The 13,664-nt window shown below is 40.6% G+C and overlaps 1 protein-coding gene across 2 annotated transcripts in view; it reads left to right on the top strand.

The window, feature by feature from the left end:
• The window catches only part of ASPH (aspartate beta-hydroxylase), a 118,222-nt gene that overhangs the window by 103,656 nt on the left and 902 nt on the right, over positions 1 to 13,664 (top strand). For both annotated transcript variants that reach the window (XM_075141786.1, XM_075141785.1), the window contains 3 exons: positions 2,743 to 2,878; positions 3,724 to 3,815; positions 8,365 to 8,498. In XM_075141786.1, coding sequence (XP_074997887.1) covers positions 2,743 to 2,878; positions 3,724 to 3,815; positions 8,365 to 8,498 — 362 coding nt within the window. The remainder of the gene's footprint in view (positions 1 to 2,742; positions 2,879 to 3,723; positions 3,816 to 8,364; positions 8,499 to 13,664) is intronic.

The raw sequence follows: 13,664 nt of genomic DNA on the forward strand, positions 1-13,664 counted from the left end.
TGTGAATACTCTCCTACTCTGTTTCAGTAACAAAGTGAAATAGATTGAAGTCTTCACCATGATTTTATTTTATAGTCCAAAGAATTAAAATGGATGTGTGGTCAGTAGTTATGCCACACATGAGGTGTAGTAACCTCTTAATCTCTGCCTGTGTTGTTTATGACCAGGCATTTGAAAGGGTTTGACAGCACAGAGTAAGGATTCTTTTAATATAATAGTCACACATGAAAATAAACCTATATTAAGAAATCCCTATTTAAATATAGTAATGTCTTTGCCAATAAAACCTATACTACTGCCAGATGTAAAGCAACTGTAAACTTCTATTATTGTTAGGAACTGTATTTAAAAAGCCATATGGAGGTTTATGGGAGTCAGCTGCTAGGAAACAAGTACTTATGCTCCCGGTGCTGCTCACCACCTGATTCTTCACTTGAAATCTTAGATATTGCACCACATATAATATGAATTTGTCGCTCTAACCTGAGGCTTGAATCCCTACATCGTATGGAGCATAAGCATATTTAACTTTTTTCTGTAGATACCAGCTCTTGGATCAAGAGCCTTAAATCTGAGTCCTGGACTTAGTCATTATGTTTTAATGGTGTTATGTGTTCTTACCATTCAAGGTATGCCTAAGAGTCTGTAAAATCAGGGAGATCGAGGCTGAGCTGTGTTTGAACTCCTGTAACTCTCCGCTTCATTTCTACCTAGGAGTTGCCTATTACTCATAATAAAGCACTGTCAGTGTCTTTTATAGATGGGGTCCAGGTTTTCAGAAGTATAGAGATGCTATTGATTTCAGTGCAAGTTATGTCTAAATCCATGGAGGAGCTAGTTCAAAATCAACGATATGTGTTCAAATCACCTATCCAACATGCTAGGGAAGGAGTTTTAAAAGGTAAGGACAAACACGCACCTTTGGAGCTTAACTGTCAGCCTGCGGCACTTGTGAAGGTTTAGAGGTGACAAAGCAGCTGTTGCCTGCAACTCCTTGGACCACCAGTGCTCTTCATGCATCATCTTGGCTGCATGGGTGAATGCTCCCTCTTACCTTTTTTCAGACGAGGGAGTAGGAGGAGTTTGAGGAAACAGAGAAGCATTTGTAATATCTTTTGTTGATCTGTATCACTTTAATTTGAGGCCTGTGTAAATGCAAGTTATTCTTTTCTTTCTCTTCTCCAGCCAGTGCAAAATCAGGTACTCAAGGTGGTATTTCCTTTTGTAGATAGGTACCAGCACTGTTCCCATATTCATCTCTGATCAGGTGGAAACTTTCAGTCTTGTTTTGTACTCTGCATTCTGGAGAAGTCAGTTTTCCAAAGATATTTCTACTTAATGTTAACTGTTAAACGAGTGTTATGGAAACCCATCAGTGGGAGAGAATAAGGTGAATGCCCCAGGAAAAATGGTAAGTGCTCTTCCCCTTTACCGATGGGTGAGAGAGAAAACAATTTGCTAGGAAGAAGAGAGTACTGTAATAACAGAAGTGCAATCCTAATTTTCATAGGTCTTAGCCTACCCAAAAATGTTCTAGTGGGAGAAAGTCGCTGCATTATAGACAGCATGTTCTAGCCATGGCTTGCTGAGCCTTTTATGATATATCAGTGTACTACGTATTTTGTGTGATCAGCTTGTCTTTTAATTGAAAAAACTCAAGTGGAAAATGCAACTGTTTAATTTAAATGGGGAAGGCTAATAACCGTATGGAGTTTTAAGGCTAAAAAGGGGTAGTTATATCACCTAGTCTCACAGACTTTTGAGCTTTACTCAGCTTTACACATCATATAAAGAGGCAGTGTGGGAACACACCTTAGCCTATTTTCAGTATGAAATTGATGGAAAATGTCTTACAGAAATGCTTTGTTCAAGAGCACAAAGGAAAAATGAAAACTATTCACCCAAAATAAGGTTTAGTGAGTAAAGTAAGCAGCTGGGAAATGGAAGTCACTTTTATCCAGGTCCATCGTTATGGGTTTTTCACTTATATTGCTATAACATTAAAATGACTTATTGGTAGGATAAAAGGTTTTCTGATCTATCTGATTTTTACAAATATAATGTCCTAAGGCAGCAGAGAACAGAATTTTTAGTTCTACAATCTTGTGGGTTTGGTATTTATGAAGTACAAGCAGCTTACACATTTTTTAATGGTTGTGTCCATAAATCATCACCCAGCATTTCAAGTTGTATTTGATCTTTTTCAATAGCATCAGCATGTGCAAGTGAATCTTTGCAAACCTTGTTGAAGGTTTAAATCATAACTGTCAACTTAAGTGGTCTGTTTACATTTGTACTCTTTGAACCGTGATGTTCTGCCAACGCCTGGGGCTCCAGGTTATGTGAATGGTTTTCTAGTCGCAGGAGTGCTTCCAGGTAACATGTGCTGCCTTTCAGAAGATCAATACTCTTCCTAGCTTGCAATACAAAATGGTCTGTTAAAGAGCCCTTAGGCTAATCAAAAAGCAAGTCAAAGTGAGGCCTAGTCTGCAAAGAGGCTGAGGATTATTGAAATTTTATGATCCAAATGTAATTGAATCTGAGGAATGTTGTGAAAGATGTTTTTCCTGCCTTAACATGTCAAAAGGGAATTGAATATAAAGAAACTTGATAATGATGATGAACACTTTTTCAGTGCTTTTAAATTAAAAAAAAAAAGTTAATAATGGCGGGGAAAAATAAAAACGGTACTAAAGCCAAACGCAGTAAGTTCTCAGTGCAGTAACATGGTTCTCTAAACAGTCCTTAGAAAAAAATTGGAAGCTTATTCGGGATGAGGGGCTTGCTGTGATGGATAAAAAAAGAAGCCTCTTCCTGCCTGAAGATGAGAATCTACGAGAAAAAGGAGACTGGAGCCAGTTTACCTTATGGCAACAAGGTAAGACATTTTGTACTTCTTCTCTTTCCCCAATTTCACTTTCTCAGATTAATATAGTGTAATAAGGAGTAGCAACACAGTTTTTTTCCAGAACCGTTTTTATAATCACTGAATCTGCAGAAGGAGGGAGCTAATAAAATAGTGTCTGGGACCTCTGCGGCAGTGAACAAGAGTTCTTTATTCTAAACCATGTTGTCCCCAAGCATTTCGAAGAATCCCTTGAGGGTAATACTCCCCTTCTGGCAAGGCTGCCAACGTTTTGCACGGTAATGCATAGTACAGATCAGCCTGAGGGAAGACAGGAACGTGGGAGAAGGCGCATCCTCAATATTGTGTTGTGAGCTAGGTGAGATCTATCATTCAAAAATGGTATGAGCAAAAGAATATGAGCTTTATTAAGCCTGCTGTCCTGTCCCTGAGCTCTGCAGTGGGAAGCCCAACTATTGGAATGGCCTTAAATTCTTATAAGACTCTGCATACAAAAGAGTATTATAAAATAAAATATTAAAAGCAACTTATATCAAAATACAATCTGGTGTGATGTTGGTGGCATTTTTCATCTTTTTTTCCTATGCAGCTTCATTAATGATTATACTTTTAGAATCATGTTTCAAAAATGGTAGAAAGCCTGCTCTTCACAAATAATTTAAAAGCAAAGATATTGCAGGCTGCTCTGATATTACAATGTGTTAACACTTCTGTTTCATAATCTGTAAAATGGGAATAATATTTACCTGTCTTTCAGTGTCAGCTCTTTGACAGCTTTGTTGCTCTTCTGCAAAGCAGAAAACAAGGAAATGTTCATTCATTGCTCTTACCAATGCTCTATCTATTATTTTCACTAGGAAGAAAAAATGAGAATGCTTGTAAAAGTGTTCCGAAAACATGCGCTTTATTGGAAAGATTCCCGGAAGCTACTGGCTGCAGAAGAGGGCAGGTACCTGGCAAATTTCTTCATTTTTGCAAATTCCTAATGCTGGAAGCAGGTAATTTTGAGGAATGTGTATAGAGGGGTGCATGACCTTGGTATATTTAATGATGCCTCGAGCACACAATGAAGTTAACAGTAAAAATATGCTCAATTTTAGCCCTCAGCAAAGACAAGGTGAAATATGTTAGCTGAAGCCTTTTTATGGACTCTTTAGTTGAGCCACTTTACCTTGTGTTTCCTGGGAGCTCGTGGTAGGTAAGTAGTTATCTACCAATAAGTAATGACTTACTAAACCTCAGCCCTAAGTGACCTGGTTTGACTCATAGTTAACCCTGCTTTGAGCAGGAGGTTGGATTAGGTCCTTTCTAACCTGAATTTTTTTTTCTGGTCTGAACCTAACTTTACAAGACTAATTCAGTGAGTGAGATTCTCACTATGATAAAATTCGCCCACCTACCCCAGCCTGGCTGCATTAGACAGAAAGAGAATCACTTCATGGAAGCCAAACAACAGTACCGCTGTCACATGCTTCTTTCCTAAAGGTAAAGGAAGGAAATTTTACATCCATGAGCTGTGGCCTTGGGAGCCAACAAAGTTTGTTTCAAGTGCTTGGTCTACACTGACTACTCGGCTACAAATTAGCCTCATTAAATCATGTAATAGACTTATATGGTGTGGATCAATACATACGCAGCTGAATGAATGGCCCAATACAGATATCATGTGATTCTGTAGGATAGAATTTTTCATTATTCTTTTTTTTTTTTCCAAGTTACTGTATTTTATCTGTAATGACTACATGAGAATAACCTTCATGTTGCAAAATTAAGGATGCAAAAGTTGGAAAACACAGTGCTAGCATAATCCTAATTCAGAGCCTTTAGAGTAGGTGTTCAGCTTTTTCACCAGACTCTTGCTTTTGATGTGCAGTAGCACTAGATGGCTACTGTTATGGGAATGAACAAGGCTATTGTTTCATTGATTTGTTGCAAAGGCTGGTTGTAGTGAATGTAACTGATGAGAGAGGTCATCACACTCAGTGTGGCTAACAGCAAGAAAACTGCTTTCTGTGGCATCCATAGCCAAAATGGATCTATCCCAGAGAGCAAATTCTTTTTGAGGCTACTATTTTGTTCATCATTTTTCGGAACCCCATATGTTATCACCAGGATATGGTTTTGTGGCAACATTGTGTATTCACAGCTGTAGCTGTAGTCATGTGTTTTGAACATATAAAATGTAAAATAATCTGAAAAATGGTACTCTAGAAATCTTAAGTTTTACATCCAATATCAGAGGATGCCTAGGACAATTTTGGTCTTATGCTAGCCCTGCCTCAGATTCTTACTGGTAAATTAAATTTAAAATATCACCTAATCTCTGTTCACATACTGAAGCACTTGGAAGCAATGGGAACAAACACAATTGGGAAATTAGGAATTCTGTGGTAGATAGACCATTTGGATGCTTTGGGCACCTTATGTATTGAGAAAGATAAAAGAAATGTAAAATAATCAACTACCTGCTCAGTGCTGCTGAGAGACTGTGTAGAACAATAGCAAGTGATCATATCATTAAAAATTATATCGTTCTTCTTAAAAATAGCAGTAAACTAAAAGTACCACAGGTAGTTTTAATTCTGGGCATTTCTTAACTCTTTGGAGTTTCACGTTACAACCATAGTATAACTCATTGGAAGTTCAAGACTATTTATATATACTTGAGTACAGCACATACATATAATTCACAGATATATCTAGTCTGATCTGCGTGGACAGATAACATACATGACAGTAATCATTCCGCAGTGCCGGTATAATAGCATTAAAAAAAGTGTTTCTCTGGGATATTAGAAACTATCCTGCATAGCCAGTTATTTGCATTGCATTAGGGTCTGACAGGGCAATCAAGTTAACACACCTCGGTGTAGCAGAGGTGGTGGGTTGGAGCATCTGTGTTCACCACGGCCACTGGAGCTTGTCACTTGCTGTCATAAGAAACTGCTGGTAAGCTGAAACCTCAGATGGTGGCAATGGCTAAGGTATTAGACACACACTGTCTTCTGCTGTTACATTTGGAGAGCAAGCAATACCTTAAACCCCAAGATTTATCAAGGTTACCCTATCCCAGCCTGATGCAGATTTCTCAGTTGGAAAGACACTTCTCACCGCTGTCATGCGTTATTCACAATTCCTGTCCGTTTCATTGCTGTAGAATCACAGAAGGGTTGAGGTAGGAAGGGAAGTCTGGACTTTACCTAGTCCAACCCCTTGCTTAAAGCGTGATGAACTAGAGCAGGTTGCTCAGGACTGTATCCAGTAAAGTTTTGAATGCCTCTGAGGATAGAGATTCTACAGCCTCTCTGGGCAACCTGTTTCAGTGTACAGTAAAACAGTTTTTTCTTATGTTTAAATGGAATTTCCTGTATTTCAATCTGTGTCCATTGCCTCTTTGCCTTTCACTGGATACTGTTGAGAAGAGCCTGCCTCCATCTTCTTCACTCCTCCCATCAGGTATTTATATACATTGATAAGATCTCCTTGAGCCTTCCCTTCTCCAGGCTGAGAAGTCCCAGCTCTCTCAGCTTCCCCTTGTATGACAGATGCTCCCATCCCTTAATCACCTTTATGGCCTTTCACTAGACTTGCTCCAGTATGTCCATGTCTCTTTCACAGTAGGTAGCACAGAACTGGACCTGGCACTCAAGATGTCTCACCAACTCTGAGTAGAGGGGAAGGGTCACCTCCCTCAACCTGCTGCTGAAGCTCTCCCTAATGCAGCCCTGGAGACTGTTGATTGTCTTTGCTGCAAGGGCACATTGCTGGCTCATGTTCAGATTGTTGTCTATAAGGACCCCACAGTCTTTTTCTGGGAAGTTGCTTTCCAGACAGTTGTCCACGAGCTTGTATTGGTGCACGGGGTTATTCCTCCCCAGTGCAGAACTTTGCACTTCTCTTTATTGAACTTTATCATAAAATTGCTGTTAGCTCCTTTCTCCAGCCTGCCAAGGTCCCTATGAATGGCAGCAAAAAAAATGTAGTGTATCAGCCAGTCCTCTCCAATTTTCTATCATCTGCAAACTTGCTGAGGGGGATGCACTCTGTCCCATCATCTGAGTCATTTGTGAAGCTATTAAACAGTGTTTGACCCGCTGGGGTACACCTCTGATGAGTGGCCTCCAGCTGGACTTTGTGCCTCTGATCACAACTCTTTGAGCTTGGCTGAACTGCCAGTTTTCAATCCACCTCACTGTCAGCTTACCTAGTTTCTATTTCATCAGTTTGTCAATGAGGATGTTTACGGCAGACAGCGTTGGAAGTCTTACTGAAGTTGAGATAAACAACATCCACTAATCTCCCCTCATCCACCAAGCTAGACATCTCACCGTAGAATGCTGGTTAAGTATTATTTCCCCTTTGTAAATCCATGCTGACTGCTCCCAGTCACCTTCTTTTCCTTTATGTGTTTGGAAATGGTTTGTTTAAATGTTCCCTAACGTCATTCTCCTCCACTGAGGGTAAGTCGTCTTTGCTCCAGTCTTTTCCACTGGTCTCAGGTGCCTGGGATTCCTGATAGTCAGTCATACCAGTAAAGATTGAGGCAAAGGGGGCATGTAGTGCCTTAGCCTTTTCCATGTCCTTTGTCATCAGACCTCCTGCCACATTTAGCAGCAGGCCCATGTTTTCCCTAGACTTCCTTTTACTGCTATGTATCTGTAGAAACATTTCTTGTTGCCCTTCACTTCCTTCTCCAGATTCAACACCAGGAGAGCTTTGACTTTCCTAACCTCATCCCTGCATGCTCAGAGAGTGTCTTTACAGTATTCCTGGGGGACCTGACCCTGCTTCCAGCTCTAGTATTCTTCCTTTTTGTGTTTCAGTTTTGTCTGGGTCTCCATGCTTCCTGCACATGGGGATGTACCATTCCCTAGCTTGGACAAGGTGATCCTTAAAAATCAACCAGCTGTCCTAGAACCATCTTCTCTCCAGCACTGTATCTCATGGGATTTTTCCCAGCAGATTCCTGAATAAGCCCAAGTCTGCTCTCCTGAAGCTGTGGGTAGTGATCCTACTTTTTGCCTTTCTCCCTCCTCATGATCCTGAACTCCACCATCTCATGGTTGCTCCAGCCAAGGCTGACAGCGACTTTCACAACCCAATTGTCATCTGAGGGGGGCTGGTCAGTCTGGCTAACACAGGCCTTGTGTCTCCTGTGGTCCAGTCTTTTAAATGATAAGAGTGTCTTTAAGTCTTCATAGGAAAGAAGTATTTTTCTGATTGTAGATAGAAGATAATTATTTTCAGGTTGAATGATTATTTAAAAAAAAAAATGAAAAATATTCACATTTACACACGCACACACACCCCACAGACGTGTTTTGTAGTATTGAATGCCTTTAGGACGTGAGAAAGCGCAATTGTTGCTGAGACTCTAACAAAAGGTGACATTGCACTTTTGGCCCATCATCAAGGATGAGACATAATGAAGTCCTAAACTCCTAGCAGTGTGATTGTGAAGCTGAACGTGTTGATGGCCTGCCTTTCTCTTCTTGCAGATCAAATATTCTATCATGCACCCGGGGACTCATGTCTGGCCCCACACAGGGCCCACCAATTGTCGGCTAAGGATGCATTTGGGCTTGGTGATACCTAAGGAAGGCTGCAGAATTCGGTGTGCCCAAGAGAACAGGTATGGTTGGGGGTTTTAGGGTTTTTTTTTCCACCTTCTGCGAGGTTGAAAAAGAGGTGGGACTACATATAATGAAAAAAAAAATTGGGTGTTTTACTGATCGGGAGGTGTAATATATTTCGTTAAACAGGCAATTTTGCACCCTAACTCTTGGTACAAACATATAAATATCAGTTCTCAAACAATGACAGAAGAATCTTTGGAGATAAAACTGCTCTTCTCTGCTATGGCATGGAAATAACAGTAGGTTTAGTCCACGGAGTCTCTGTGTTTACTTTAACAATGCCAGTCTAATATAGTTGCCAACAGAGTTCCTCTATATGTTTTGTTTTTGGGGCGACTTAGAATTCTTGCTTATTCTGCAAAAGCTAAGAATAAGCTGTGCCTCCATTTTCACCACTGTGACAGAACACTCTTGTATTTCTGGCAGAAGCCTCCTTCCTAGCTGGTATTATTTGTTATAATTCAGTTAAAAATATTCCAGTTGAATTTGATTTGAAGATGAAGATATCTGTGAAGTGTTTGGCCCATGAGTTACACAGGTAGCAAATTTCTTTGAAGTGCATTTTAAGTAAGAATTCTTACCCCTTAGGGAAAAATTATGCTGACTTGAAGAGCAGTTTTAGCTCTGTTTGCTCAGTGCAAAAAAAAAAACCCAAAATAAAATGCAATAGCTTAGGCATTTACAAGCGGGGCATATACTCCCCTGGGAAATATGAGAAAATGTGGTAGGTTTTTGCATGATATTATTAAACATAGACAGAAAAATATAGTATTAACTATATTGCTCTTTGCTTACAGACTTAATTTTCTAAGACTTATGTGAAATTCTAATGATGCTTAATATCTATATGTATATTCTTGGAAGATTCTGTGTCTTGTCTGCAGCATCTGAGTGCAATAAGCATTAATTTTGAATTATTTTCATAGTACTAATGCACAGATATATTTGATATTGAGAATTGAAATGCCACTCCTGTTTGCATGACTGCAATACATAGCAAAGGTTTTTTTTCCAGAACATTTGAAAACAACTACAACAAGAAGTGTTTCCAACTTTTGGGGATAGAAGTATCCAACTGTTAATAACCAAAAATGTTGTCACTGCCAACATACAGATTATTTAATAATCTGTCACAGTCAGTGTTACAATCTACACTACCTATGTCTAGGTGGGAATTAACATGTTGGCTTCCAGCATTCCATATCCAAATCCAATATCCAAAATCAGTTTAAGAAAGACATTTAGATGGAGGGAGACGTAGCCAATGGGCATAGAGGACTAACAGGAGAGACGGGGAGTCTTTTCACTTTAGGACATTGTTGTGAATTCAGATCAGTGGTGGCATTACCATTAGGTGGCTCTTTAGTGGCCTGTGTGAACGAAGTGGTGGTTTTGATCTGCTTCCAAGAGAGCAGGTGTCCACAGCTCAGCACCCTTTGTTATAGCTGGCACCCTTCTTTGTCTTAACCCGAACAGAAGCAATAGTGATATGGACGATGAGCTTAACGACCTCCTCCTTGGTAGCAACACTCTGTCAAAGTCAAGAGTGGAGAAACGCCTGTTGCTGCTGGTACGCTGCAGACCGAGCACTCCAGTGTCCAGGCTCCTGAACCTGGCTCAGTCTTATGCGTCAGACTCGCTCGTTTGAAATGTAAAAGATTCAAGAGCTGACTACAGCCTGTGCTGGAATGTGTTAACTTTAGTTGCTTTTGGCAAGAGCTCTACATTCAGAATCAAAGGCAGGATTTTCCCTGAAAGCATGGAAAGTGTGTCTACTGATGGCAACGAAAGGGGCTTTTTTACATCCCTTCACCCATGAAAGGGGAGGAGGGTGAACTACTGTGGAAGGGAATGGTGCCAGGAGGAAATCCTACCTTGGGCATTTTCTGTTCCTCCCCTCCTGGTGGTCCAGGGCCGTGGTAAACTAGTGGTTTCAAATAGGAGAGCTGGCTCGAGTATGAGGGTTAGCGTAGGTCAGGCCTTTTCTGGCCTCCTGTCCCACTGCTGTGTGTATGAGAGAGAGAACAGAAACAATGAGAATTTTGTGGTTGGTTACCTCTGTGCCCACCCACTGTGGGTGTTTAGAAGGACAATGTGACAATGCAACTCATGCTTTGATGGACAGGCAACTCAGCTCTGTCTAGTACTGTGTTTTACTCCTTCACCTGCAGAAGAGTCTTTTTGCAGCTGCTAGGAGCCGGTACACCTCATTGTTATTCAGTACAGCTATCGTAATTTTACGTCATTGGGCCATTTTGAAGTCCCAACTCTGTAAAGTGTTGGGTACAATGCACAAAAACGGTAGGTAGATAGTCTCTAGTTATCAAAATCGAACATCTCTGTCAGACAAGGTAATCATGTTTTGAAATGAAGGTGCAGAATTACAGCCTTATGCAGAAGCCAGTCCAAGACCTCACCTTTAACAGGTGACACTAGAGCTTGTGGTATAGAAACTTCCCCAAAGTGGCTCAGCACTAGAGCAGAATAATATCATCCCTACGCTCCCGCTGTGAAGTGTTTTTCACACCATAAAGGCTTCTAGAAAATATTTATTTGCATGCTAATGGTGGGGTTTGTAATCTATTCAAAAGGGGCTAATAGTTCTCTCAACTTTATGACTTTTTCTTTGTTGTGCAAAACAACCCATCCCATTATGACGCAAATGGTAGGTCCTGGGTTTTAACCTCTGAAACTACTTCATCTGGGTGCTTGGAGTTTTTATTGTCCTTAACTGAGCTGCACTTTCAGGCTATTTAGGGCAAGATTTTTCAGGCTTGGTTTAGTTTTTTAAAAAAAAAAAAAAAAAAAAAAAAGCAAACCCCCAAAAACCCAACAACCCCCCCAAGCAACAAAAAAACCCCACCAAAACAAAATACCCCTCAAACAAAACCAAAACCAAATCCCCCAAACCCCTCCAAAACAACAAAAAAAACCCCCACCCCCCCACTCCCAAAAAAAATCCCAAAGTCAGCTTGATTTTTTTACTACATTATAACGTTGCAACTGGTTGACTTTCATTGACTTGGATAATACCAATGTAACTGTAGTGCAGTAGCAGACACTTAAGGCCTGTATGACATAAAACATTTTTGTTATCAGATAACTAACATAGTAGCAGAAAAAACACATGATCATAGCTGAAACTTGCAAAAACCTCATTATCTGGGCCTTCAAGGCTGATGTTTGTGTGCAAGCCAATGTGAGTTTTTTACTATGTTATGCTTTCTGACTTATCTACTCTTGATTAAAATACGTTTAGCTGATCATTTCAGTTGAAACTTCCATTTCTCTTCAGAACATGGCAGCACAACCCCATAAATTTTGATGGTTAATTTTTGCTTTTGTTGAATTAAAAATTAAAATACTGAGATGACTGGGGAGTCTAAATCTCATTTTCACCCTATTTTTGAAGAAAGAAAATTGTTTTCTCTGTGAATGAACACAGTTGAATGAGCTAAGCAATGCATTTCCATCTTTGATGGCAAGATCTTTGTTTCTTTACCATTACTACACTTCACAGTTCCTAATTCCCTTTAAGGGCATCCATCCTCATGAACTGCTTCAGCCCCTAGGGGATTCTGTTAAAAAACTGGATTATTGTGGCTTTAGGAGGTAACACTGCTGACCAATATTGCCTCGACTGACTCTTATTCATCCAGTCTCACCTGAAGGGGTATAATCAGGTCCATGCTTTTGTCCTGCTGCAATGCAAAATAAATTGGCTTTGCTCATGCCACTGCCACTTTACAATAGACAAACCATGTAACACGTAATCAGCTGCGGTGTCTAAATGCACAGGTGAGATTGAGATCTGAGGGGCAGTGACAAATGACTAGCACAGTGACTTTTTGACAGGTTGTGACATTATCATTAGTGGTCATTGATCGGCTGCTGCTTTTTCACAGTATCAGGACTGCATTTAAGCAGGCGTTAAACCTCTATTCAAAATTATGAATCCAGATCTCGGCAGGCTGGAGAAGTGTGCCAGCTGAAACTTCTTGAAGTTCAACACAGCAAATGCCAAAGCCCTGCAACTGATAACAGATCAACACCTTGCAACAGGGCAGGCAGGGTGATGACTGGATAGAAAGCGGCTTTGAAGAAAAGGACTTAAGGGTCCTAGGGGACGAGTCGAACATGAGTCATAATGTGCTCTTGTCTTGATGAAGGCTAGCTGTGTATTGCACTGTGCTAGGAAGTGTGTAGGAAGCAGTTTGAGGGGAGTGATTTTTTCCCCCTCTCTTCTGCACTCAAGACACTGCTTCTGGAGTACTGTGTCCAGTTTGGGGCTCTTCAGTACAAAAAAAGTCATTGATACACTAGAGGGACTCCAGTGGAGGATGAAAAAGATGATTAGGAGACTAGAGCATGCGACACATGAAGAGAGGCTGAGAGAGCTGGTTTGGAGTCTGAAAAAGAGACGGCTAAAGGGGAGCCTGGTTACGGTCTTCAACTACTAATGGGGGACTGTGCAGAAGACAGTGCCAGACTCTTTTTGGAGGTGTGGAGTTATAGAATGAGAGGTAATGGACACAAGTGACAGTGAAGGAAATTCCATCTAGATAGAAGAAAATTTGCACAATGAGATTAGTGAAACACTGGAAGAGATGGTGGAATATCGCTGGCTGTAGACACTCAAAAATCCACTAGTTGAGAACCTGAGATACTTCATCTAACCTCAAAGTTGGATCTAACTTGGCAGTAAGTCTTGTTCTGAGCAGAGGCGTGGACCAGATGCCCTTCCAAGGTTTCTTCCAACCTAAATTATTCTGTGATTCTGTCCTTCATAAAATTGACAGGAACACCAATTCTTCTGACAATATCTCCCTTCTACATTGCCTCTTGCCATTGCTTTTAAATCTGGTAATTTTGTTAATTTTTTAAACAGTGGAGGTGCTCAAAACTAAGCCACTTTGAATAAATTGTGTGCATCCCTTTTTGTGCCTAACAAAGGTGCAGACCTTGGAAAAGTACCGCTGTTAAAACATGGCTCTTCCATGCCGTAGTGAACGCTCACCCAGGGTACTTACGTCTGTTCAGTGATCTGCTCTGCCTAAGCAGTACTTGGCAAGGGCAAGCAGAGCGGCTTTATGTGGTCTCGCCCTTCCAGTTCAGCTTTAATAGTGTAGTTAATCCAGTGTACACTATGGCATCGCAACCTT

This window comes from Calonectris borealis, chromosome 2 (assembly GCF_964195595.1).
Source record: "Calonectris borealis chromosome 2, bCalBor7.hap1.2, whole genome shotgun sequence".
Classification (NCBI taxonomy): domain Eukaryota; kingdom Metazoa; phylum Chordata; class Aves; order Procellariiformes; family Procellariidae; genus Calonectris; species Calonectris borealis.